Below are 25,279 nucleotides of genomic sequence, written 5' to 3' on the forward strand. Positions count from 1 at the left end.
ACTCCTTAGAATATAAAGAAGCTTTCACGTCCTCCAATTTTAGGGTTTTATTACTGTAAATCAAAGTCTCCCTAAAATTTTTATACGATGGAGGTAAGGAACGCAGTAGCATTAGGGCCTGGTCTTCATCATCATATTTAATGTCCATGTTCGCCAGATCCAACAAAATAGTAGAAAAGTCATCTATGTGTGTTTTAATAGATGTACCTTCAACCATAGAAAGGGTGTATAGACGGTGCTTCGCAATCAGTTTCGTTGTGAGATTCTTTGTGATGTACAAAGATTCCAACTTGTCCCATAAGTCCTTTGTTGTCTTCTGATCAAGGACCTCCCTCAAAACTTCATTGGACAAGCATAGCTGAATGGTGGATAGGGCACGCTCATCAACCTCGGCTTTCTTTTCGGCATCCCACGAAGACGGCATCTGCTCCTTGCCAACCAACGCCTTGTGTAAACCGTTCTGTGTCAAAATCGCCTTCATCTTGACTTGCCACATGGAGAAACTCATGTTGCGCTCAAATTTCTCAATGTCGAACTTTGTTGCCATGATCGAAAGAAAAAAAATTCCTAAATAGATCGACGCGGCTCTGATACCACTTGTTACGGAATTGGGAGAAAAACAAGTAGCAATGGAAACAAAGAAAACGAAGAACAAACACACAATTTACGTGGAAACCCTTGACGGGAAAAACCACGGGCAGGGAGAAGCAAATCCAGTATTGAAAGATTGGTACAAGGTGAGCCAAATTTCGAGATACCCTAAAAACCCCAATCACGGCCGAACAAAAAATACAGATATATATATAGTACGGAAGAAACCCTAAAATTGAACAGGTCCAAGACTTTCGCTTCCACCACAGAGCCCCAAATTTTTCTCCAAAATTAGTTTCACCAAATGGGTCGCACCGCGAGCTTTTCGGGTCGGGTCAACAAGAATTCGGGTCACTAACTCTAACAAAATCTGTAATGCTGTCTGATTGTAAAAACTGTTGTTGGTTGCCTGCACTGGGACAGCTACCTTCCTTGGAATCCGTCGTCATTGCTGGATTTAATATGATGGAGAAGATAGGCAATGAATTTTACAGTGATAGTGATGGTTCTTCTTCTTCTTCTGCGATCACTAAACCATTCAAGTCGTTAAAAAGCTTGGAATTTTCATGTATGGCAGAGTGGATGGAGTGGTCAGTGGTGGAAGTTGAAGGTAACAGAGAAGAAGGTGGTGGAGTTTTCTCAAACCTTAGAAAGCTTGAATTGTCAAACTGTCCGAAGCTAAAAGGGGAGTGCTTACCGGATTATCTTCCGTGTTTGGAAACTCTTTCGATACGGAAAAGTGACCGCTTGGCGACCTCACTCTCAGGGCATCAATACCCATCGCTGCGTGTATTGAGAATATGGACTTGTCAAAAAATGAAGACATTCCCGGAAGGGAGCTTGCCCTCCGATATACAGTCAATTGAAATTCGGGAATGCGATGAACTGGTGTCACTTTTGGAAGAGTGATGGCCTTCCAATTTAAAATCACTTAAAATTTTCAGTTGTTCGAAGCTGTTCGTTCGGGGCAACATCACGCAGTGGAATCTGGGAATGCTCACCTCTCTTACATCCTTAGATATCAAAGGAATAGATGAAGTGGTGGATACATTTCCAGACAAGGAAGGGCAGCTTCCCACTTCCCTCACTTCTCTTTACCTAGATGATATTCCAAACCTTAAATCCCTACACGGAAAGGCCTTCCAACAACTCACCTCCCTTCAATACTTGTCAATTGAAGGGTGCAAACAGCTCCAGTGCTTGCCAGAAGAAAGGCTGCCCGCATCCATTTTTGAGTTGTGGATAAGAGATTGTCCATTGCTAACGCCACGATGCCAGAGAGAAACAGGGGAGGATTGGCCCAAAATCCATCACATCCCGAGCATAATCATAGATTTCCATAAAATATGATTACAATCATGTCCGCCTTCTCTATACACATTTCAGGTATTTCTTTTCTACCATCTCTATCTTATAGTACTTTTATGTATGTAGTCTTCTGTGTGATAGTACTTTTATGTACTTTTTATGTATTAAGAGCTAAAAATACGACTGTTGGTTTGAAAAGCAATATAACAAGTAGCTAAAATCAACCAACACAACCACAGCCTTCAGGGACAAAAGAGGACATGTTAAGAGTGCAAAACCATATATGACATAACTTTTAGCCAATATGTTCTATTTGTGCCCTAATGAGAAGACAAAACCACTGTGTTTGGAAATTCACTATGAAACTGAGACTTAGACAACCTTGCGTGTTCTCATTGATCAGAGATCTTTCTACATAATTTGGACCATTCCAATTGCCTATTTACTTGCTGCACCAAAAGAAGTTACTTCCTCCTTACTCAAGTTTTATGGAGTATAAAAAGATGGTTAAAATCAGCTTTTTTTTTTTTTTTTTTGATAAGGCAGAATCCACCACAGCAAAACATTTTGTATGCATCTTAACTAATTGAGGTGGACAAACAATGGAGGTTGTATGCTCATTACCACTTTTCACGAAATATAATAGAAAGAAGTTTATGAGCAGAGTTTCAGAATTTGAGTATACAATTTCAATTCATTAATTGTCTCTTTCATTTCAATTTTCCATACGGTTTTGTTTATTGGGATGAATACCTATCATAATCTTGAATTTGTGTTCCATCATATCTTCTTTTAAAGATTTTCCTTGTTATCTAGGTATTTTTTAGATTTCCCAAATCAGGTTTTCATTCTTAAGCCTTTTAGAATCTTGCTTAGCACTTGTCTTGCCTGATTATCTTTCAATTTTTGATAAATCTTGAGATCGCAGGATGTCAACAGTTGGTGGCCTCATTTACAAGATGTCAATATGCGGGTGCTGCATTTCATCTCTTAGGAATTTGAAGACAACAGGTTTCCCAAAAAGTTTAGTCCAATGGAGAATTTGGATTTTCCTGTAATTAGGTTCACTTGAAATTACCAGCTGCAAATCGCTCTTCGCGAACTATTTTCATTGAGGTCTCCAAACAGTCAGTTTTGCTCATATACTATGCAAATGTAAATGTGAAGATGTTTTGGATTTGTTTTCAGAGTAGGGTCTGCTCCGAGATTATGTGGTTGAACTCTGCCTATACCGTTTTCAAAATCTTAATCCTTAAGCAGAAAGGGTTTTCAACATTAAAGAGTTGTCCATTTCTTACAGTGACGAGTTGCAGTGCTTGCCAGAAGAAGGGCTGCCCACTTGTATATTTCTTATTTGAAAATCTATGGATGTCCGTTGCCAAACCAATGGTGGCAATGCGATGAGAAAAGGGGTAGTATTTGCCCAAGGTTTTTCCCTAATGTGTTAAGATTGATGATGAGCTGTGCATTGAGCAGATTCGTCCATCCCTATTTGCCATACAAACAAATTTTCAATTTGTAATTTCTCTTTCCAAAAGTGACTGGATCCCATTTCTGATCAAAATATCATGGACTTGGAATTTTTTTTTTTATTCTAACTGTAAGTATTACTTATGCAAGTTGTTGTTTCACCTGCCTCTCAGGAGACGCTTTTATTTATATATACTGATTCGCAAGTCACTAGTCATTCTAAAAATCATTGTTCATTCTTCATTCGCTATCATGTTTTAAATGTATACATGCCTTTTTTTTTTTTTTTTTTTGTGATCTTAGAAAAATATTCTTCGCCAGTAGTAAGGAATATTAACATCAACATCTACATCCCTACAGGTTGCGCCTTGTGTTTTCTAGTTAGACAACGTCTCATGAGTCATGAAATTCATTTATTTGGACTTTGTCTGAAACTCAGCTTCTTACTTTTAACACATTGGCTTGCTCCTTACCTTCTTCAGAGTCAGTTCATATGAGGGGAAGTTCTACTCCTTTTTCTGTTTTTCCTTTTTTTGTTTTTTTTTTTTTTTTTTTTTGGATTGAATATGCAGGGGAAGTTATTGTGTACATTCCAAAACAGTCAAAACAGTGTTTCCTCTTTATAACAATGTTTCTTTATAACTTTTTGCTTTAATTGTGAGAAAAGATTCACCGTAGAACATCAATGCAAGGCTATGTTATCCATCCTAAAGTTATGCTGTTGGTCTATTACAAAAATTTTCCTCACTATTTCAACTACCTTGTAATGAGATTTCATGTCCAAGTTCTCTCAGTTGTAATTTGCACAGCTGGAAGCAAAATTTAGTTATTTAATATAGGAAGGCTTTATGGTCTTGAGATTTGCTTCTAGCTCTTCTTGACCATTTTAGTGTTCTGATATGTATTATCTACTATCACAGACTCTTTGATTATTACAAACTGTTATTCGGAATTAATCGCTGTGGTTTGATCAACTTCCCACTTTTCACAGCCATTCAACTTTTAGCTTTGGTATATTTGGAGTAAGCATCCCCTGCATAATCAAATTTGTTTTTCGTATGTTCAATTTTCGAAAGATGGTATTTCTCCATTCATTCAGGTAAAAATCAGAAATACGCAATAATAATGAAAAGATGCATATTTTATATCACCTTCAATCAAATTTTCTGTTAAAATTTTTGGGAACATTTGAAGCACATCACAACATTGTACTTAAAATCATAATTAAACTCTTGCCCTTATTAAGGTATGATTCTGGGTATCCTTAATAAATCAGTAAAGTAACACAATCTTTGTTTGAGATTCAATTTGCCATGTAATAGCGGTTTTGTGGCCTCTCTTTTGGTAATAATTCATTTTATTCTTTGTTTTTACCATTGGTGTTTACGTGTAGGTGAATCTACTCTATCATGCTGCACTGGACCAACTAAATTTCCTTTCAGGTTCAACCACATTTTTAGCTCGGTATTGATCTTCTTCAAGTCAATTAATGTCCAGGGGAAGCTGTTCTTTACATTCAAAAATTTTCCTTCCTCTGTAATAAAACATGATTTTGTATTCTATGCTAAAAAGCATATATATAAACATAAATTATGTCATTACATATGTATGCCTGGAGGGTGCCACTGGAACAATAAGTTTTTTGTGACAATAAAATCAAATTCTGTCACAAAAGACATATAGATATATAGTTTGCGTAATAAACGAGCAGCAATTTGTAGCATAAGCCTTAATGCTTGGATGGAAAGAAAAAGATAACAATTCCTTAACCTTAATAAAGGTTTCCAAACAATTGCATTTTCTATTATATATATATATATATATACCATTTTGGATATAGCCTTAATGCTTACTAAAGGAAAAAGGGATTTCATCTAAATCTAGTTGAATTCAAAACAAACGGTATATCTTTATTGATTTTACCATTGGACCAAGTATCATCCAGATCTAGTTGAATTCAAAACAAATAATATGTTTCTATTGATTTTACCATTGAACGAAGGTACAAAAGCTTTTTCTAACATTAAAGTGTATAGAATGATGAAACATAAAAACTAAAATGGGTTGAAAAATAAATAAATAAATAAATAAAAGGGTATATATCATGATGTTAAAGAAAGAAAGGGGTGTGAAAACTCTTTATATTAGCAAAAATTGTTTAAATAATATTATTTTTTCAAGTTTCTGGTTTCAAAAAAATTAAAAAAGAAAAAAAGAAAAAACCAAGTATGCTATATATCTTAATTCTAAAATAATTTTTTTTAAAAAAAATGAAAAAAAAAATATTGATACTCACCAATTTTTGCAAATTCATTTGTCATTTTACCCAATATATTTAAAAAAAAAAACTATATCTATCTATTTTATAAATAATAATTATTTATTGAAAAATAGTTCTATTTTCAAACTCTAGAAGAACATTTCTAATTCATTTATATTCTTTTTTGAAATAAATTCCTAGTTATTTCATAAATGCATGTATCATTAGCATTTAAGAGAATAAAGGAAAATGCGTAAATGCAAGTGTCAAAACGGTGACGTTTCAAAAATTTCCAAAATTTGAAACATTTGACCGTTGAGAGACAATGTACATTCCCCTTCAATTCGCATTCTCAGGAACCCTAATGTTTTGTTAAAAAAATGGCGATGATGGCTGAGGAATCGGGCTCCACCCACCAAGGAGATGGGTGGTTTTGGTTACGAAATCGGTCGCATCTATGCCCCTACTCGTAAGTTCGGGCCCTAATGTTGTAATTTGGCTTTTTTTTCAATTTTTTTTTTTTTTATCATCCTAAGTGAGAAAATTTGACTCTGATTTTCAGGGCAAACAGAGAAAGCTGAAGCAAATCAAAGAACAAAAAAGGAAAAACCGACCCACCCTAATCGCCACCGAGACCAAACCCTCGGGAAACCAAACCCTCGAAACCTTCCGTACGGTATGAAGCAGAGCAATCTTGCTGGGTCAATGGTCGTTATAGATCAAAGGGCGAGACCCGGATCTTTGAATATTCATGAATTCCACAGGAAATCAAACGTATGCCTCTTCTAGTAAGTTCGTCCCTCACTTCTCTGTTTTCTTTTGTTTGAAGAATTTCTTACCTAATTTGCCGAATCAGTTATGTGTTTGGATTTTGGAATCTATTAGGCGAAGATCAAATTAGTTTTATTTTTAACTCTGATTTTCTGGGACAAGTGAGAAAGTTGAGGGCTAATCAAATAACCAAAAAGGAGAAGCCGACCCCAATAGCTGAATTAGCGGTTTACGATTTTCTTTGTTTTCTTTGTTTGAAGAGTTTCTTGCCAAATTGGGTTTTGTTTGGAGTTTGGAATCTACTTGGCAAAGAGCAAATTAGGGTTTTGTTTTCATTTTCTTTACGATTGATTTAGTTTAACAAAACAGGAACTTTTATTTTTCCTCTTAAGGCCTTAGATATATTAGTTCTTACCTGTTGGTTATTTATTTTTTTCCTTGGTTATTCAATTTCTGTTAGTTTGATTTTATAATAACTGTGCCAAGTTTTGATCTTGGGAAACTTGCTTTTGGTTGTCGAACTCTGTCAGAATCTTGCCGTGGCCATCTGATTCCTCGAAAAACAATTTATAAACCGATTGCATCCATATTAGCCACAAAATGTTGGGAAAAAGGTTAAAAAGGAATCTAATATGAGTTATCATAGTATCATTTATGTAATCCTTGTGTTATGGAAGAAGAAAGTTGCTCGATGCATTCCATCTCTTGTGCTCATAAAGTCATAAGCCTTACTTATTTGAAGTTGTTTTCTGTTCTGTAATATATGATGGTTTTCAAATGTAAATTCGTATTGCAGGGAGTGCCTTCTTCCTGTTCCTAAGGCAAAATCCTGTAAATCAGATCTTGCAGAACCTAAACAATATCTCAGGTATTGTTCATTCCCAAAAATCATAATCAGCAAACGCGCCAGTTTCTTTCTCATTTTTTATGTTTTTCCTTGCTCATTGTTTATCTCTCTTTTTTCATTATTTCATTAATAAAGTTGTGGCTCAGGATTGCATCGGTGAAGACTAAGGATCATTGCATGCATGCAATCTCTGACCATTTGGTAAGCAAATCTCCTTTCCAATTGACCTTTACTTTTGATGTTTATCCCTTTTATACGATTCCAACTTCTGCATGGATGTAAGTCATGATAATAGAGATTTTCAGTTCATGTGTTCCCTCCATTGAGATTCAAAGAAACTGGTTGGTAATGAATGCTTCGATTGTTATTTGGCTTTTGTGTCCTTTTCTTTTTTTATTGATATGCTGAGATGTTTGGTAGATTCACATTATCTGACCTTTGATTAAGATTCTTTAATACCCAGATTTACCATTTCGGAACAGTTTCTTAAACGTACTATTAATTTCATTTCAGTGGGGGGTCAAAATCCCTTGTCAGTATGATCAAGTGCTGATATATCCTGTCCACGTTAGAAATTTGGCTTCGCATATCTCATTGTTCTCCAAACTTGTTACGAAGGTGAATTTACACTCTTAATCCTTGTTGAGGTGCGAAATTTTATTTGCTATACATTCCTTAAGCATCTCCCATAATTTAAATTATTTTCTCATATTACATTGGATTTTAATTTCTTACAAAAATACTCATTTGGATTTTATTGTTGTTTCAATATGAAGAAACGTTGTGTCAAAACAATAAGAAAAATAACAAAAGAGTTTGTCAACTTCATTTTAGATATTACATAAATTCATATACAGTGTGTAAATCTTTATGTTAGATGAATATTTCTTATCCTCAATGATATCCATTCTTGAGATGCCTCATATTTGTGATTTTATAAGTAATTTACTTGTCTGTCTGTTTTATAAGTAATAGCTGCACATTTTGACAACTGTTTCCTGATTGGATTGTCAACATCTGCTTAATGCTTCTATGTTGCATACAAATTAGAAAAACAAGTCAGGGCCATGTAAATAAGAAAGTTTGTAAAAATAACTCTGTTTAATAATAAAACAAATGAAATTTTGGGTGTTTGGGTGAAGAGAAATGCGCGGGGATTGGCCAAGGTTCTCTTCTTCTCTTGTGTGGGTTGGTGTGCTATGTGTCCCTCTCTTCATGTCTCTCATTTGCTTTCTTTCCCTTTCAATTTTTTTCTCTCTCCAATTTCACTCTCTTTCTATCTCTGCATTTTGTTTCTGCTTTTCCCTCTCCTCTTTCTCTGTATCCTTTCTCGCTTGAGTTTATTTCTCTATTTGGCTTTTTCTTTACTTTCTCTTTTTTGTAATCTCTTTACTTTTTCTCACTGCTTTTTCTTTATACTTTTACCCCCTTTTTCTTCTCTAGTTCTTTCTCAACAACACCCTCTACTTTCTTTCTAGTTTTCTACTCTGTTTCTTTTTTACTTTTTCTTGCTGCATTTTTTCTTTCACTTTTTGTACTATTTTTCTCTTGTTAATTTCTCTATGCACTTTATTTCTAGTTTGCTTTCGAAAATTATTTATTCCGTATGCTATCAATGCTTAGTTTTGATGTCCTTAAAAAAATTTAAACATAATAAACAACCTACTATTATAATATATACAAAATTAAAAATAAAAATAAAAATTGAACATTAAAAAACCACCCAGTAAACAATTTAGAAATTGTGAAGTAAACTATCAATGCTTAGTTTTGATGTCCTTAAAAAAATTTAAACATAATAAACAACCTACTATTATAATATATACAAAATTAAAAATAAAAATAAAAATTGAACATTAAGAAACCACCCAGTAAACAATTTAGAAATTGTGAAGTAAACGATGCATGTAGTGATAAAAATTTATAAGAAATTAAAGACAGTTTTTTTTTTTTTTTTTCCCCAAAAGTGGAATTTTTTTTTTTTATTTTTTTTTTGAAAAAGACAAGTTAAGAATTTTTATTTTTTATTTTTTTATTATAACAAAAACTAAAAAAACATTGAATGTAACAGAAAAAATTCAAAAGACTGAAATCCAAATGCACAAGCTAGGAAAGTAAAGGAGAATGAACTTGATGTAAAGAATATTAAGAAAAGTAATTGCTAAAGTAAGAAATCAACAAAATTTTGATATTGTTTTAAAAGGAATATTGCTAAATTTTAATATATATTTTTACTCTTTCATTAAAAAAGCTCTTTTAAGAAAGTGAAAAAACATGTAACCTATAAACTGGATGTTAAGAAAGAAAATGTTAAGAAGCTAGTAGCTAAAGTAAGAAATCAGCAAAATTTTTATATTTTTTAAATGGATATTGCTAAATTTTAATATATATTTTTATTCTTTTATTAAAAAACTTATGTATTTTATTTTATTTTTGAAGGAAAATTACTTGTATATTTAATACATACTCTAAAGTAATATATATTCTAAATTTTAATATCATTAAAATTTCTGGGAAATTCTTTCATTACATATAATATAGCTCATAATCTTAAAGATAAAAGACTTGCGATTTTCAAAAAAAGAAAAAAAGAAAAAAAAAAAGAAAGAAAAAAGGATAAAAGACGTGCTGGATGGTTATTTTTAATAATTATCAAAATGAATAGAAATGTACTAAAACGTTAAAAAATTTAATCTAGGAGAACACTTGGCTGTAATTAATTGATATAATCAAGGACATCAAGTAGGATTTTATAAGAAAGTATTGATAGCTTGTGGAATAAATTGTTTACTTTGTGGCAATAGCCAAATGGAGAAAGAAACTAGAATGAGGAGCTAGATTAATTAGAAAGCGAATGTAGTGGGAAAAGTGTACCAAGAGAAAGTGGTGATAGAAAGTTTAAAAGATAATAAGAGATTAGAGGTCTATGGAGGAAGTGTTAGAAGTGTAGAGAAAGTGTAGATGAAGAAAATGGTGGAAGGTGTAAGAAAAAGTGGAAAGAAATGTAAATAAGAGAGAAATTAAAAGAGAGAGTGAAGACAAAATGTAGATGGATAATATGATTTAAGTGAAAAAGTAAAGGGAAGGAAGGTAGAGTATATAAAAGTGGAGATAGAATGCTGAAAACTAAAGAAATGGAGGAAAATAGAGAAAAAAATGGAAGAGAAAGTAAGTAGAGAGATGAAGATAGAAGGGAGGAAAAGTAGAAAGTTAAAGAAAGGGAGGGGGAGTTTTTGATATTTTGATTTTTTTTCCTTTTAAGTATATGTGTAATGTACATTCATTGTAAATTCAATTGCAATAACTTTTGGCTTCTATTATTTAAAAAAAAATAAAAATTATTGTCTTTTTATTTACTTCACTAGAATACAAAGATTTTCTTTGTCAATTCCAACTCGAACCAACAATATCTTTGTTTAGCTAACCATAGGCAAAAAAATAAAAAATAAAACTAGCACTTACTTTTCTATATAAAATCTATATAGAAGACCCTGATGAGATGGTATCATATGCTTGAATAAATTAAGGCACTATTCCAAAGATGATGACGATTTGGCTGAACACCCACCAAATTTACCAATAAGAAGCGCATTGCAATAACTTTTGGCTTCTATTATTTTAAAAAATATATTATTGTCTTTTTATTTCCTTCACTAGAATATTTTGTCAATTCCAACTCGAACCGACAGTATTGGTTTGGCTTCCATAGTTTGTTTTGCTAACCATAGGCTGAAAAAAATCAAACCAGCACATAGTCCTCTATACAAAATTGAGGCCTTGATGAGATGGTATTATATACTTGAACAAATTGAGGCCATTATTCCAAGGATGATGATTATAACTCTAAGGATGATGATGATTTCGATGAACACCCACCAAATTCACCAATAAGGTAATATGACTTTGTGATTCTAGAAGGTAGTAATGATTTGAAGTTTTATTTTTTTCATTTATATATTCCACAGTTCAATGACTTTACACCTTATTCATTCAAATGACATCGCCTCAGTCATTTAATCAATGTATGGAATCAACGATAAAGTATTTTGGTTCATCATGTCTAGCTGGATTGCAATATGAAAGATTGTTTGGGATAGATCAGGTTACAAACGTACTCGGATTGAACTAAGCCACCTAAAATGAGTTTAGAGGAGTGGTTGGACTCTGTTTAAAACATTTTATTTGAGTTTTGGTTTAAGGATTTGGCTAAGTTTGTATCCGGAGAATCATGTCTAAGGTTGATCAATGGAAAATACTTGATGATACATGTTTATCAATTGCAATCAATGTAGTACTTACCTTATTATCTTCCATCATTTACAATTCTTGATATATACAGATCATCCATATTCAGATTTTCCTGGGAATAGACATGTCCATCTTCTACAAAAAATGTTCAGGTATTATTATTCTACATTCTTTGATATCATGCCTTTAGTCTTTTTTTTTTTTTTTTAATTTTTTTAAATTTTTTAATTTAATTTTAATTTTTTAATTATTTTCAAATGAATTGAAAAATACATCACTCATTATTAACCTGCTTTCTATTAGAGATAATTCAAATTTTTTTTTTTTTCTCTTGTTGCCTGCTGAAATGTCTCCTCTAATCTCTTCCAAAGCATAAATACAGTTAAACATCTAATCTGATTCAGATGTTTGTATCTATCCACCTAATAATTTTCCTTTACTAAGTTTGAAATTCATATGGTTATCACGCTTTTTATAAACTGTACTTTATTAGAAAGAAAGGTCCTCAATTTACAACTTCCTGTTTGAATTAATTTCAATTTGAGACTTACTTTTGGAAGTGTTAATATACATGCTTTCATTGTCATTGTAGGTGGTTCGCTTTTGATAATCAAAAAACAATCAAGTAAGATTCTCTTCTTCTTTAGCTTTATAAAAGTAGATATCAGTATCCATTTAACTGCAGTTCATGTTCTCACTCTGGCACAACCCTGCAGTTATAGATAAATCAGAACAAATACGAATGCATTTGTTATTCTGCCGTTAGTCATTTACAAACTTTTTTCCACACTATTTTAAGAATTTGTTTTTTCTATGATTTGAAAAGTTTAGAGGATAGTCAAAAGTCAATTATTTTTAATACAATATTACTGTGTCGAGAAAAAAAAAAAAAAAACTCACTAATAATTTAAAATCTTGACAGATTTTTATAGAGCTACTATTGTTGCAATATGCAATTTAATATTATTATTATTATTATTACTTTACAAAAAATGCATTTTTTTTTTTTAATAAAAGAACATGACAGTATACTGTTTTGATACACAAACCACTATAGTGGACTAGCAAAGGCATATGGGCCGATGAGCCTTGTGACCCAGCTTCCAAAGTGGGCCTAAGATTCGTCCACTCATTTGACTCGATATGGCAATGAGCTGTGTGACCCACCTTCCAAAGTGGGCTTAAGATTGGTCCACTCATTTGACTCGATATGGCAATGAGCCGTGTGACCCAACTTCCAAAGTAGGCCTGAGATTTGTCCACCCATTCGACTCGATATTTTTGCATATGTATGTACGATTATTATTATTATTATTATTTTTAATACCATGGTATTGAATTTTCTGCATTGAAATGGGAAAAGATTAAGTTGAAAATGGTGTGAAGAATGGCGAATTGTTTCATACAAAAAATATGTCAAATTAATTATTATGTAAGTTATCTTTCACTAAATATTGGTTTGAATTTGAACCCACACAAAGAGAGTAGCTGGGTATGGACCCAGTTCTTGTTTGTTTGTACGGATATGCAAAATTTTAACCTTGCTAATGGAAGTTAAATCATGCCAAAACGTACAATTTTTTTTGTCCTGTTAGATCATTCCTTTTGTACCCTCTTATTTCTCTCTCACCCCTTTTTTTTGGGAAAATATTTAAAGAAGAAGAAGAGCTAGCAAGAGCCTACAACAAACACAATACTTGGAGGTTCTGTGCCATTAGTTATTGATGATGGTTTTTGCTATATAGCTTTTCTTGGAAATTAGAAGAGCCTACAACAAACACAAACACAATGCTGCACTTGACCAATTAAATTTGAGTTCAGATTCAACCACATTTTTGGCTTGATATTGATCTTTTTCAAAGTCAGTTAATATGAAGGGGAAGCTCTAGTTTATATTAACAAACTGTCTTTCGTCTGTAATAAATCATGATTTTGTATTCTTTGCTTACAAAGCATATAAATATATGTCCGTTATTCCATTCCATATTTATGTCTAGAGGGTTTCACTAGAAGATTTTTTTTGTTTTTTTAAGTCACAAAATTCTGACAATAAAATCAAATTCTGTCACAAAAGCTATATATATATATATATATATAGATGTATATACTTTTATTTATTTGTAAATGGAGCAGCAATTTATATCATAAGCCTTAATGCTTGGACGAAAAGAAAAAGAAAACAATTCCCTAAGCTTAATGAAGGTTTCAAAACAATTGCATATAAATTGTTGTGGAAAGAAAAAAGGAAAGACAGGAAATATATTCTAAAGTGAAGGAGAGGCAGGACATGGCGCCTATTTTCAGTGGTTTTACCACTTGGTTAAGCTTAGGAAATTCTTTAGATAATATATATATATATTTTTTTTCAAATTTCTTGTTTCTAGAAATAAATAAAACTAAGTGATTGTACTATATTTCTTAACTCTAAGATCAGTTGCCTGCACCGGGACCGCTACCTTGGAATATCTCATCATTAATAGTTTTGATTTGTTGGAGAGAATAGGCGATGACTTTTACAGTGATGCTGGTGATGATGGTGATTTATTCTCCTTGTGTGATAAGTAAACCATTCAAGTTGTTAAATTGCTTGGAATTTTCAAGAATTGCGGGGTGGAGGGAGTGGTAAATGGTGAACATAGAAGAAGGTTGTGGAGTTTTCTAGGAGCTTGAGTTGTCACACTGTCCAAGGCTAAAAGGGGAATGCTTAATGGAATATCTTTTATTATTGGAAACTTTAGGATAATTGAAAGTCACAATGCTCCAAAACCTGAAGCTATTTCCTTAGGTGAGGGATAAGGGATTTCGATTGAGTTTCTACAATCTAAAACATCTTTCTTTCTGCCATCACCTGCATAGCTTACCAGAAGAAGTTCTTCTCATTTCTCTTTCCTTTTTGACTACCTAACTTACTATGTCCTTAACTACAACTCATATGATCAAAACATGCATGTTTCCCTGCTTGTCATATAATGTATCGCCTTAGTAAGAAAGATCTCTAACTAGGGTTTTCCAGTTCAAACTATTTTCTTTTTGAGGCTTTTTGTTTTTCAAACCGTTGTATAATATATATGCTCTCGTTGTAATCGGAACTGAGTAAGATTCACTTATATTTTCTTTACATAGATGTAGTTATACTTCATATAATGTTCGATACTCATTTTTATGCAGTCCATATCCTGTAATAATATCCTCTGTTATCTGCCTCTAAAGTCCCAAACAGAGAAAAAGAAAACGCGGTGAATTTCTTATTTTGATCTTGGTATGTTGCACATTCTTTCCTTTTCTATCATAACTAACTTGTGATAATGTCTCATTTCTAACTTCTCTTAATATAATTTATGATTCTGGAAGCAAACTTTTGTTATTCAAATTAGCTGATTCAATAACCGAACTCTTTTCGGTTTTGAAATACAGCTTTAGCTCATCTTCACCATTTCAGTCTTCCGGTAATTAATACCTGCTGCCACAGATTCTTTGATTGTTTCAAAGTGGTTGTGGGAACTGGGAATTGAGTCCATATCCAAGAAACTATGAAACTTCATTTTCTGTAATCCCAGCACATGGTTGTTGGTGTTTTTGTGTCCTCTACTTTTCATAGCTATTCAACATGTGGCTCTTGTCTATTGCAGTTAGCATCCCTGCAAAACTGATTGCATTTTAGATATTTGAGTTCCTAAAGATGAACTTCCTTAGTTCATAGAGGTGACAAAAACTCCATATCACACATTAAGGAAAGGACAATTATTTATTTTATACCAGCTTCAACCTAAGACTGCCGGTTTTTCTGCACGAAATTAGAGGATGTTTAAAGCATATGACAGCGGGGTACTGCCAGTAATAGGTTATCTGCTGCTATTTGTAAGATCTGCTTCTTTGGCTGTTGCACCAATGTACCTATCTTGTATTATACTTATGTTGCAACTAGGTATTATACTTGTGTTGCAACTAGCATCTCCTTATGAAATTAATAGGTTACTTGATGCTTTTTAGAGTTGTCTTCCATGTGATAGTCTTGTTTTGGTGCCTCTTTCCTTCTATCAAATCTCGCTGTTTGTCCTTCTCTTTATGTTTCTAACTCCAGAAATTTTTGTGCATAATCTTTGGAAGCATAGAGATAAATGTGTGTCATTACTTTTTATAACTTCAAGAATTCTTGACAGGGCTATAATTTGCTGACTAATCTTCGATTGGCCTGAACGAATCCGCCTGATTTCACTATGGCTCATACCAACAACTGGTGGAACCTTGATTATTAAATTTTGATTATTGGAGTATCTGCAGCATACCAAGAAAAAACGCTAATCTTATTGAATAACTATTAGAATTTAATTGTGTAATAAAACTTTCATGATGGCATTTGTCACTTTTTTGTTTAATTTTGTTCTTGCATGACTTGTAGCAGAAGATATTGTAATTCAGTTCTAGCTGTGAACATGCATTTTCCTTTACATGTTAGAAAGTATTTCAGTGCCATGATAGAAGGTTCACCTCTAGTCTTTATTAAAATTATCTTCCACTAAAAAGAGTTTAAAATGTGACCATTACTTTGAAAAGCAAAATAACAAGTATCTAAAATCATCAAACACTACCACTGTCTTCAAGGACAAGAGAGGACATGTTTAGAGTGTAAAACCACATATGGCATTACTAAACTTTGTATTCAATATGTACCATTTGTGACTTAATCAGAAGTTTCAGAACACATAACCAGTGTCTTTGCAGTCAACTAAGAAACTGACACTCATACAAGTTACTGTGTTCTCTTTGGTCAAACCTTTCTATATAATTTGGACCATTCTAATGGCCTATTTAATTGCCGCACTAAAAGAAGTTACTTCTTTTTTACTCAAGTTTTAGGTAGCATTTAAATAAGGTTAAAATCACTGAATTAACATAACAGCATAAGCAAAAAAGGAATCCACCAGCAGCAAAACATTTAGGATGCTTCTTGACTAATTGAGGTGAACAAACAATGGAGATGTACACTCATTTACTACTTTTTCATGTAAAATAACATTGAGAGATTATGAACAGAGTTTCAGAATTTGAGGATCCATTTTCAAATTTAGTCTGTTATATTTTAATTAACCATATGGTTTTACTCTTTGAGATAAAAACTAATCATAATATTGCATTTGTGCTCCATTGTATCTCTTTCAATCATTGTCCTTGTCATCTGTGCATTGTCTAGATTTCCCAAAAGACCTGGTTTTCATTCACAAACCTTTTGGAATCTAGCTTGGCCATTTTATCTTCCATTTTTGAAAAATCTCAGGATCACAGGTTGTCAACAGCTGGTGGCCTCTATTACAAGAAGTCGCTATGTAGACACTGCATTTCCATCTACTAGGAATTTGCAGATAACGGATTGCCCAAAAAAGAGTCCAACGGCGAAGTTGAGTTTGCCTGTATTTTGGATTATCTTGAAATTACCTACGGCAAAGTGCTCCTCGCAAACTGTTTTCACTGGGGTCTACAAACACTCAGTTTCGCTCACATACATATGCAAATGTAAATGTGAACTCTGCCAATACTGTCTTCCGAATCTTAGAAGCAGGAAGCGCTTTTGAACATCTTACCTACCTTAAAGAGTTGTCTATTTCTTACTGTGTTGAGTTGCTGTGTTTCTTACTTGAAAATCTATGGATGTCCTATGCTAGACCAATGGTGGCCGAGAGAAAAGTTGTATTGGCCTAAGGTTTTTCCCTTAATGTTACGTTGATGGTAAACTTAATGAAGTCATTGAGCAGATCTGTCCTTGCTTGCCATACAATCTAACTTTTAGTTTGTTACTCATGTTTTCAAAAGTGACAGGCTCACATTTTCTGATATAAAAAAGTCATTGACTTGGAATTAATTTTTTTTTTCAATTTTTTAACTGTAAATATTAATTATAAAAGTTGTTGTTTCACCAGCCTCTCAGGAAATGCATTTAATTTTTAATTTTTTTTTTAAATTCAGATTAATTCACAAGTAACTAGTCATTCTAAAAATGCATTGTTCTTGCTCCATTCTGCTAGTGTTTTGAATCATACACTACTAGGCAACATCTCAAGAAATCCATTTATTTGGAGTTTGTCTGAAACTCAGCTTCCAACCCATTGCCTTGCTCTTTACCTTCTTCAGAGTCAATTAAATATGCAGGGGAAGTTATTATTTAGTTTTAAAACAAGTGTTTCCCCTGTATAGCCATGTTTCAATTTTCCAAACTGTTGCATTAGCCTCCTCATTTTCGCTTATACATACATTGTTTTCTGGACATAGGTATGGATGGGAGGAGAAAGAAAAACTAGTGTTTCCTGTATAGTGTGCGTATAAAAAATATTTATTTATTTTTTTTTCAACAGTAAAAATGTATAATAGCTGTAGAATGATGTGGGAAAGAAATTAGTTGAAAAAGAAGATACAGACTTTGGTTAGAAAAACAGCAGAAGGATGTTTAAATTCATTGCACTTTCAAAAATTGCTTAAAAATTACGTAGAAGTTTTTTGCTTTGCAAATAAATCAACTAATTATACTGTATTTCTTAATTCTAAAACAAATTTTCTTAAAAAAAGAAAAAAAAAAAAAACTTTTGAGACTCACCAACTTTAATCAATCTCGTTCGTCTTTTTAGCAAACTTATATGTATATGTATATACATATATATCTTTATCGGTTTCTTTTATAAATAAATTTAAAAAAAAAAAGAAGTAAAATAAGTCTCTCTACAAACTCTTATATATCATGAGTTTGTTTTCATTAGGTGACAGTGATAAATACCATATCCTTCGAGAATTACTAGAATAAAGATCTAATAATATGTAACACAACTTGAACAATTTCCATTATGATATTTGTGGCATGTGTAACCTTTTAGAACTGTATTTTTGTAAAAGTATTTAGTAGAAACTAGAAAAGAAACAAAAAAAAAAAAAACAGAATATAAATTTATTGCTTTTCAAGTTCGAGACATATAAAATGAAAATTAGTTTTTCTTCTACTTTATCATAACTAAACTTTTCATCTTTATAAAAATAAAGTGAAATTAGTTCAAGTTATTTTTATAAAGTTGAAGTTAAAGTTAAAGTTAAACAATGATGGAAATGGAATAATGCATGTAAACCAAAGAGTGTGAGACTCACTTTTCAAGTCTTCCTCAATTCAACACACAACACGTAACATTCATGGGACCAGCCGAATTATTAACAAAGACAAACAAAAGAAACAAGCTAGGAAGCTTCCTACATATTCTTAAATGGTATTGCCCAAGAATTAAAATCCATTAAACACAATAAAGCTGAATGCTCCCAGCTTTATATATACACAACATAAATATCATCCAAACTCTTCTTTGATTGTTATTTGCAACAGAGAGAGGTTTTTCACTCATTTTTTTTTTTTTTTTCAATTCCTCAATTTCGTACACACCAAAAAACACTATGGCTGCTGAACTAGTAGGAGGAGCTTTTCTCTCTGCTTCCCTTCAGGTTTTGTTTGACAAGATGTCTTCTGGAGATGTCCTTGACTTCATCCGGAGAAAGAAGCTCGATGATAGCTTTCTCAAGAAGTTGAAGATTAAGTTGCTGTCAGCTAACTCAGTGCTGAATGATGCTGAAGAGAAGCAAATAAAAAACCGGGCTGTGAGGGAGTGGCTTGCTGAGCTCAAGGAAGCAATCTGTTATGCTGAGGATTTAATGGATGAGATCGATAGTGAAGCTTTGCGATGCCAGATTGATGGCGAATCTGGAAGCAGCTCACATCAGGTACTGAACTTGATCTCAACTTCATTTACTGCATTTAACAAACATGCCGTAGATTTGAAGATGGAGGAAATCCTTGATAGATTGGAATTCATTTTGCAACAAAAGGATTTCCTCGGCCTCAAAGTAGGTGTTCTAAACACACCTACTCGAAGAACACCTGCAACTTCTTTAGTAGAAGAATCTGGTGTATATGGCAGGGATGATGACAAAAAAGCCGTCCTTGATTTGTTGCTATCAGACGAAGTTGATAGCAATAAGGTTTCTGTTATTCCCATAGTTGGTATGGGTGGGATTGGCAAGACCACCCTTGCTCAGCTCATTTACAATGATGATGAGGTGCAGGAACGTTTTGACATCAAAGCATGGGCTTGTGTCTCAGATGATTTTGATGTTTTCAGAATCACAAAAATAATTTTGGAGTCCATCACTTGTCAAACATGTGATATTACAGACTTGAATCGGCTTCAAGAAAGATTAAAGCAAGTGTTGATGGGAAATAAATTTCTCTTTGTTTTAGATGACGTTTGGAATGAGAATTATATTGAGTGGGACACGTTGAAAAGTCCTTTTGAATTTGGAGAGCCAGGAAGCAAAATCATCGTGACAACGCGCAGTGAAAAAATTGCAAATATGATGCAAAGTGTTCTGAATTATAGGCTGCAAGTAATGTCAGAAGATGATTCTTGGCTTTTATTTGCAAAACATGCCTTTGGTAATGTGGAGACAGGTGCACATCCTGAATTGGAAGGGATTGGTAGAGATATTGTTAGAAAGTGTAAAGGTGTGCCATTAGCAGTAAAAGCGCTTGGTGGTTTGTTGCGTTCTGAACAAAATCCACAAGAGTGGGAAAGACTTCTAAAGAATGATATATGGGAGTCATCTGGAAAGGAACTTAACATTCTGCCAGAACTTTGGTTGAGCTACTACCATCTACCTACTCATCTTAAAAGATGTTTTGCCTACTGCTCTATATTTCCAAAGGATTATAATTTTCTAGAACATGAGATAATTTTATTATGGATGGGAGAAAATCTTTTGGAGCCCCACAAAAGTAAGACTGCAGAAGAAGTTGGAAAGGAGTACTTCAAAGATCTGCTATCAAGGTCGTTGTTTCATTACACTCAGCGTTCCTATGTTACAATGCATGACCTTGTCAATGATTTGGCTAAGTTTGTATCTGGAGAATCTTGTCTAAGGTTGAATGACAATTTCTTAGAAGTCCAAAGCAAAAGTGCTCGCCATTTGTCATGTCTTAGATATAACCTCTGTGATATTGGGAATTTAGAGAATATATGCAATACTAAGGTATTGCGTACTCTGCTGCTTGACAAGTGGAATAAAGTGAATGGAAGACACTTGATAACTCCTGAGCAATTGCGATCAATGCAATACTTAAGAGTGCTTTCTCCGCCTAAGGAACTTTTTGTTGAGGAAGGTCCTTTTGTCACGAAGTTTCTTAATTCAATTGGCAGTTTGAAGCTTTTAAGGTTTTTGGATTTCTCCTTCTCTGAAATTGAAAAAGTACCTAATGCAATTTGTACTCTGTACAACTTGCAGATACTTCGTTTAAGATTATGCGAAAAGCTTACTGGGTTGCCAAATTCAATTGGTAATTTGAGGTGTTTAAGGTACTTGGACTTGTCCTATACTAATGTTGAAGTGCTACCTGACACAATATGTAATTTGCACAATCTGCATTCATTGGAATTATTAGGTTGCTGTAAACTTATTCGTTTACCAACCAATATGGCAAGACTAAGCAATTTGCGCCGCCTCAATATTGGACTTACAAATTTAAGGGAGATGCCACCTCGAATGTCCAGCTTGAAATGTCTGCAGAAATTAACTGATTTTGTGGTAGGCAAAAATTGTGGATCTAATATCAAAGAGTTAGGTGAGCTTAAAGATCTACGAGGCTATATTGATATTACAGGCCTCGAGAATGTAACAAATGTTGATGATGCTTTTTTGGCCAATTTGAAGGGAAAAAAGGGTATTACTAAAATGCTGTTGGAGTGGACAGGGGATATTGATGATTCACAGAAAGCAAGAGAGGTGCTTGACAGACTTGAACCTCAGAGAAATCTCGAGAAGCTTTCAATTAAAAGGTATGGAGGTACAAGTTTCCCAGATTGGGTAGGATATCATTCATTTTCTCGAATGAAAGTTGTGGAACTATCTTATTGTAAAAATTGCTATCAGTTACCGCCGCTTGGGCAGCTACCCTCTCTTAAGGAGCTTGATATTGCTGGATTTCCTATGGTTGAGAGAATAGGTGAAGAATTTTATTTTAATGGTTCTTCTTCTGTGATTAAGCCATTCAAGTCGTTAGAAATTTTAAAATTTTCAGATATGCGTCAGTGGAAGGAGTGGTTATTGATTCGAGGTAGAGAAGCAAATCCAATTTTCTCACACCTTAAAGAGCTTAAGTTTAGTGGTTCCTCCAAGCTAAATGAAGCATGTTTACCTGATTATCTTCCATCACTGACAAGTCTTGAGATATCAGCGAATAGCCAGTTGGTGGCTTCACTCCCAAGGTGTCACTATCCATCACTGGGTATCTTGAAAATAGAAGATTGTCCAGAAGTAAAGACATTTCCAAGAGGTAGATTGCCCTCCAATATACACACATTGGTAATCAAGAGGTTTGAAAACCTGGTCACACTTTTGGAAGAAGGATGGCCTTCAAATTTACAGTCACTTCAAATTTCTAGCTGTCTGAAGCTATTTTCACAGCCCATGCATTGGAATCTGCAAATGCTTACCTCTCTTACATCTTTGCTAATCAGCGGCGTAGATGAAAAGCTCGCTTCATTTCCAGAAGAAGGACAGCTTCCTACCACTCTGACTTCTCTTGAGCTAGTTCTTTTTCCAAATCTGAAATCCTTAAATGGAAAAGCTTTCCAACACCTTTCTTGCCTTCAACATTTGAAAATTTCACTCTGCCCAGAACTTGATTGCTTGCCTGAAGGTCTCCCGGCTTCTCTGTCTCTTTTGGACATCAGTAACTGTCCTTTGCTAAGCCAAAGTTGCCGAGGGAAAGATTGGCCCAAGATTGCTCACATCCCTCGCGTATATATTGATCATCCATATTCAGATTTTTCAGGGATGGACATGTCCCTCTCATGTAAAAATTTTGAGGTATTATTATTCTACAATATTTGATCACAATGGCTTTATTCTTTATTCTTTTTTTTTTTTTTAATTCTTTTATTCTTTTATTACTTTTATTTTCAGATGAACTCAAATATAACCACTCATTCTAGCCTACTTGTTATAAGAGATGGTTCAATATTTTCTCTTGTTGTTGCCTGAATGAATAGATTCTCTAATATTTTCCAAAACATCTAATATCTTCTGATCTGATTCAGATGTTTTTATCTATCCGCTTAATAATTTCCCTTTAGTATGGCTCAACTTTGAATTCATATGATTATCACGCTTTTCATAAAATGTAAAGGTCCCCAATTTACATTTTCCTTGTTTAAATTAATTTCAATTTGAGAATTATTTTTGGAAGTGTTAATATAGATGCTCTGATTGTGATTGTAGGTGGTTCGGTCCGTATTCAAACCAGTTCAAGATATTAGGCAGCTCGGTCTATTAGTTAAATTGGAATCCAATACCTAATACCTGTTTCCCGAATAGCTAAGTTCGGAACATGCCCAAACTCATGGGTCAGAAGGGATTGGGTGTCCGGGAGGATGCATACTTCTTTCTTACATACAATCGACACTTTTCGGAAGTTTCCTTCTATAGATCTAGTTTCCTTTAGCTCTATTAGCTCTACCTGTCACTTGTCTAACTCCGGAATAAAAACAGCTGAGTAAGATTCTCTTCCCCCTTAGCTTTATAAAAGTAGTTATACTTAATGTAAATATTCAATACCAATTCAAATGCAGTTCATGTCCTCAATCTGGCACAGCCCTGCAGTTCTGGATAAATCAGAACAAATATCAAAGCGGTTAGTTATTTTGTTGTTGGTCTATAATGAACATTTTTCCACACTATTTTTACTACCAGGTGATAAGGTTTCCTTTCCATATGTCACAATTGCAGTTTCACTGTTGGTAACAAAGTATAGTTACATACAACAGCTGATTCAATAGTGGAAAGCGTTTTGGTTTCGAGATTCGATTCTAGCTCTTCTTGACCATTTCAGTGTTCAGGTATCTATTACCTACTACCGCAGGCTATTTGATTGTTACAAATTGTTTTGGGAACTGATTGCTGGGGTTGATCACCTCCCTTGTTTTGGGAACTGATTGTTGGGGTTGATCACCTCCCTACTTTTCACTGACATTTTACTTTTAGGCTATGGTATATTTCAGTCAACATCTCCTGCATAGCCAAATTTTCAATTGCTCAAGTTTCCAAAGACGGTTTGTCAATTCATTCAGGTAATAAAAACCAAAATTACACAATAACAATGAAAATATGTATATTTTATATCACGTTCATCTAAATTTTATATTTTATACCTTGTTCATCTAGTTTTTCTGCTGGAATCTACAGGAACATTTAAAGCACATTGTAACATCGTACTGCAAATCGCAATTAAACTCTTGCTGTTTGCAAGGTAGGGTTCTAACTTAGCTTCATAAAATCCTTGTAGAATTAGTAAGTTACATGAATCTTTGTTAAAGATTCAATTTGCCATGTGATAGCAGCTTGTGGCCTCTTTTTCTTTTAAAAATTTTGGTTGTTGCCCCTGTTCTTTATGTTTCTAACTCAAGAATTTCCAATCATAATCTTTGAAGTTATATAGAAAATCTTAGAACCTGCTTAAATTGATATATTGCATAAAAGTTAAATCCTTTCTTCATGGTTTCTCACTACGTTAATGAACTCTTGACAGGGTTTTCACTCCCAGTTCGAAGGTTCCCTCCTTGTTTGAACTGAATGCTTGTTTCATAACCATAGCTGATTTTGACAATGCCAAACTTCTGCTTTTGGTTGGGGGGCAGCGGCGAGATCTCAACTTTCTGTTGTAGCACACTTACATATAGAATCTCTAATAGTATTGCATAGCTAATGGAATTTCAATATGTATTCGGAAAAACTGAATAACCTCCTTTCTTTCATCACTTTTTGTTTCCAATATTGATGTTCTTATATTGCGTGTAGCAGAAGATGTTTTAGTTTGTTTTGGCTGTAAGCTTGTGGTTCCCTTTGCAATATGTAAATAAGTTCTTCATCACCTTGACAGTAAAAAATTCACTCTGAATTTTACATTAAAACATTTCCAATTTCAGAAGCTTGGAGTGTGTATTGATTGGAAAAGCAAATTAGCAAGTAATTAAATCAACAAAAACAACCACAATTTCTCACAATCATCCACAAACTTCAGGGCCAGGAAAGGACATGTTTGGAATATGTAAAACCACATATGACATTGCTAACCTTTATACACAATGAAACCCCGATCAGTTTTTTTTTTTTTTTTCTTTCTTATATATATATATATATATATATATATATATATATGTATATGTACAATTTGCAAACACAACTGTTTGTCACGTTGAAAAAAATCTTTTGGCTTGATCTTGATCTTCATCAAACTCAGTTAATATGCAGGAGAAGCTGTTGATTACATTCAAAAACTGTGTTTCCTCTGTAATAAAACATGATTTGTTTTCCCAAATCTAATAAGTAAGAGTATGCCAATACATCTATACATGTCAGACACAAGAACAAAAGTAGTAGAAACAACTTCAAATACAGGACAGATTAATCTAATGAATGAGAATGAAGTTAAGGAATAATAGTAATAATAAATGAATAGAACATCCTTGGGGTAAACAGTTAAAAATCACATACTTTACTTTTTCTAATATATAGAGTACTGATGAAATCGCATATTTTACTTTAATGTGTAAATTGAATGCAAAAGGCCTCTCAATTATGACAAAACCAAGATTGTCAGACTCAAAACCAACTTTTTCCATTTTCATGTTCACTTGATTGGAGCAGTATATGATGAAAATGAATGAATTTACACTTTATTTAAACTATGTTTTTGAGCTTACTTACAA

At 33.3% G+C, this 25,279-nt stretch overlaps 2 protein-coding genes and 1 long non-coding RNA gene across 22 annotated transcripts; all 3 read left to right on the forward strand.

Moving 5' to 3' along the window:
- Positions 1–958: 958 nt before the first annotated feature.
- LOC125422448 (uncharacterized) lies at positions 959–3,378 on the forward strand. Its single transcript, XR_009635603.1, has 2 exons — positions 959–1,977; positions 2,828–3,378. It is a non-coding gene; the product is annotated as an uncharacterized LOC125422448 (long non-coding RNA).
- A 2,576-nt stretch (positions 3,379–5,954) lies between these two features.
- Positions 5,955–17,252, forward strand: LOC107417465 (uncharacterized). Of its 16 annotated transcripts, none has more exons than XR_009635495.1 (9): positions 5,955–6,098; positions 6,192–6,417; positions 7,197–7,268; positions 7,394–7,448; positions 7,761–11,139; positions 11,587–11,647; positions 12,088–14,280; positions 14,664–14,754; positions 14,910–15,943. XR_009635495.1 is itself a non-coding variant. In XM_060814006.1 (8 exons), the coding sequence occupies exons 2-8, from the start codon at positions 6,381–6,383 to the stop codon at positions 12,558–12,560; spliced, it is 357 nt and encodes a 118-aa protein (XP_060669989.1). In that variant the 5' UTR covers positions 5,955–6,098; positions 6,192–6,380; the 3' UTR covers positions 12,561–15,943. The 16 variants fall into 16 exon arrangements, 4 of the variants coding, with proteins under 4 accessions (XP_060669989.1, XP_048330138.2, XP_048330137.2 ...); XR_009635491.1 differs by having other exon boundaries at positions 6,192–6,403; positions 7,761–7,865; positions 15,656–15,943; XR_009635492.1 differs by having other exon boundaries at positions 6,192–6,403; positions 7,761–7,865; positions 12,088–12,120.
- Positions 17,253–18,747: 1,495 nt separating this feature from the next.
- On the forward strand, positions 18,748–24,498 carry LOC107417477 (putative disease resistance RPP13-like protein 1). Of its 5 annotated transcripts, none has more exons than XM_025073917.3 (7): positions 18,748–22,382; positions 22,794–23,067; positions 23,144–23,205; positions 23,301–23,410; positions 23,556–23,641; positions 23,757–23,820; positions 24,100–24,498. In XM_025073917.3, exons 1-2 carry the CDS (start codon positions 18,918–18,920, stop codon positions 22,869–22,871), a joined length of 3,543 nt encoding a protein of 1,180 aa, XP_024929685.3. In that variant the 5' UTR covers positions 18,748–18,917; the 3' UTR covers positions 22,872–23,067; positions 23,144–23,205; positions 23,301–23,410; positions 23,556–23,641; positions 23,757–23,820; positions 24,100–24,498. The 5 variants fall into 5 exon arrangements, with proteins under 5 accessions (XP_024929685.3, XP_024929688.3, XP_024929684.3 ...); XM_025073920.3 differs by having other exon boundaries at positions 23,167–23,205; XM_025073916.3 differs by having other exon boundaries at positions 22,794–23,205.
- The last annotated feature ends 781 nt before the right edge of the window (positions 24,499–25,279 follow it).

The sequence above is a fragment of the Ziziphus jujuba genome, chromosome 2 (genome assembly GCF_031755915.1).
Source record: "Ziziphus jujuba cultivar Dongzao chromosome 2, ASM3175591v1".
NCBI classification, from domain to species: Eukaryota; Viridiplantae; Streptophyta; class Magnoliopsida; order Rosales; family Rhamnaceae; genus Ziziphus; species Ziziphus jujuba.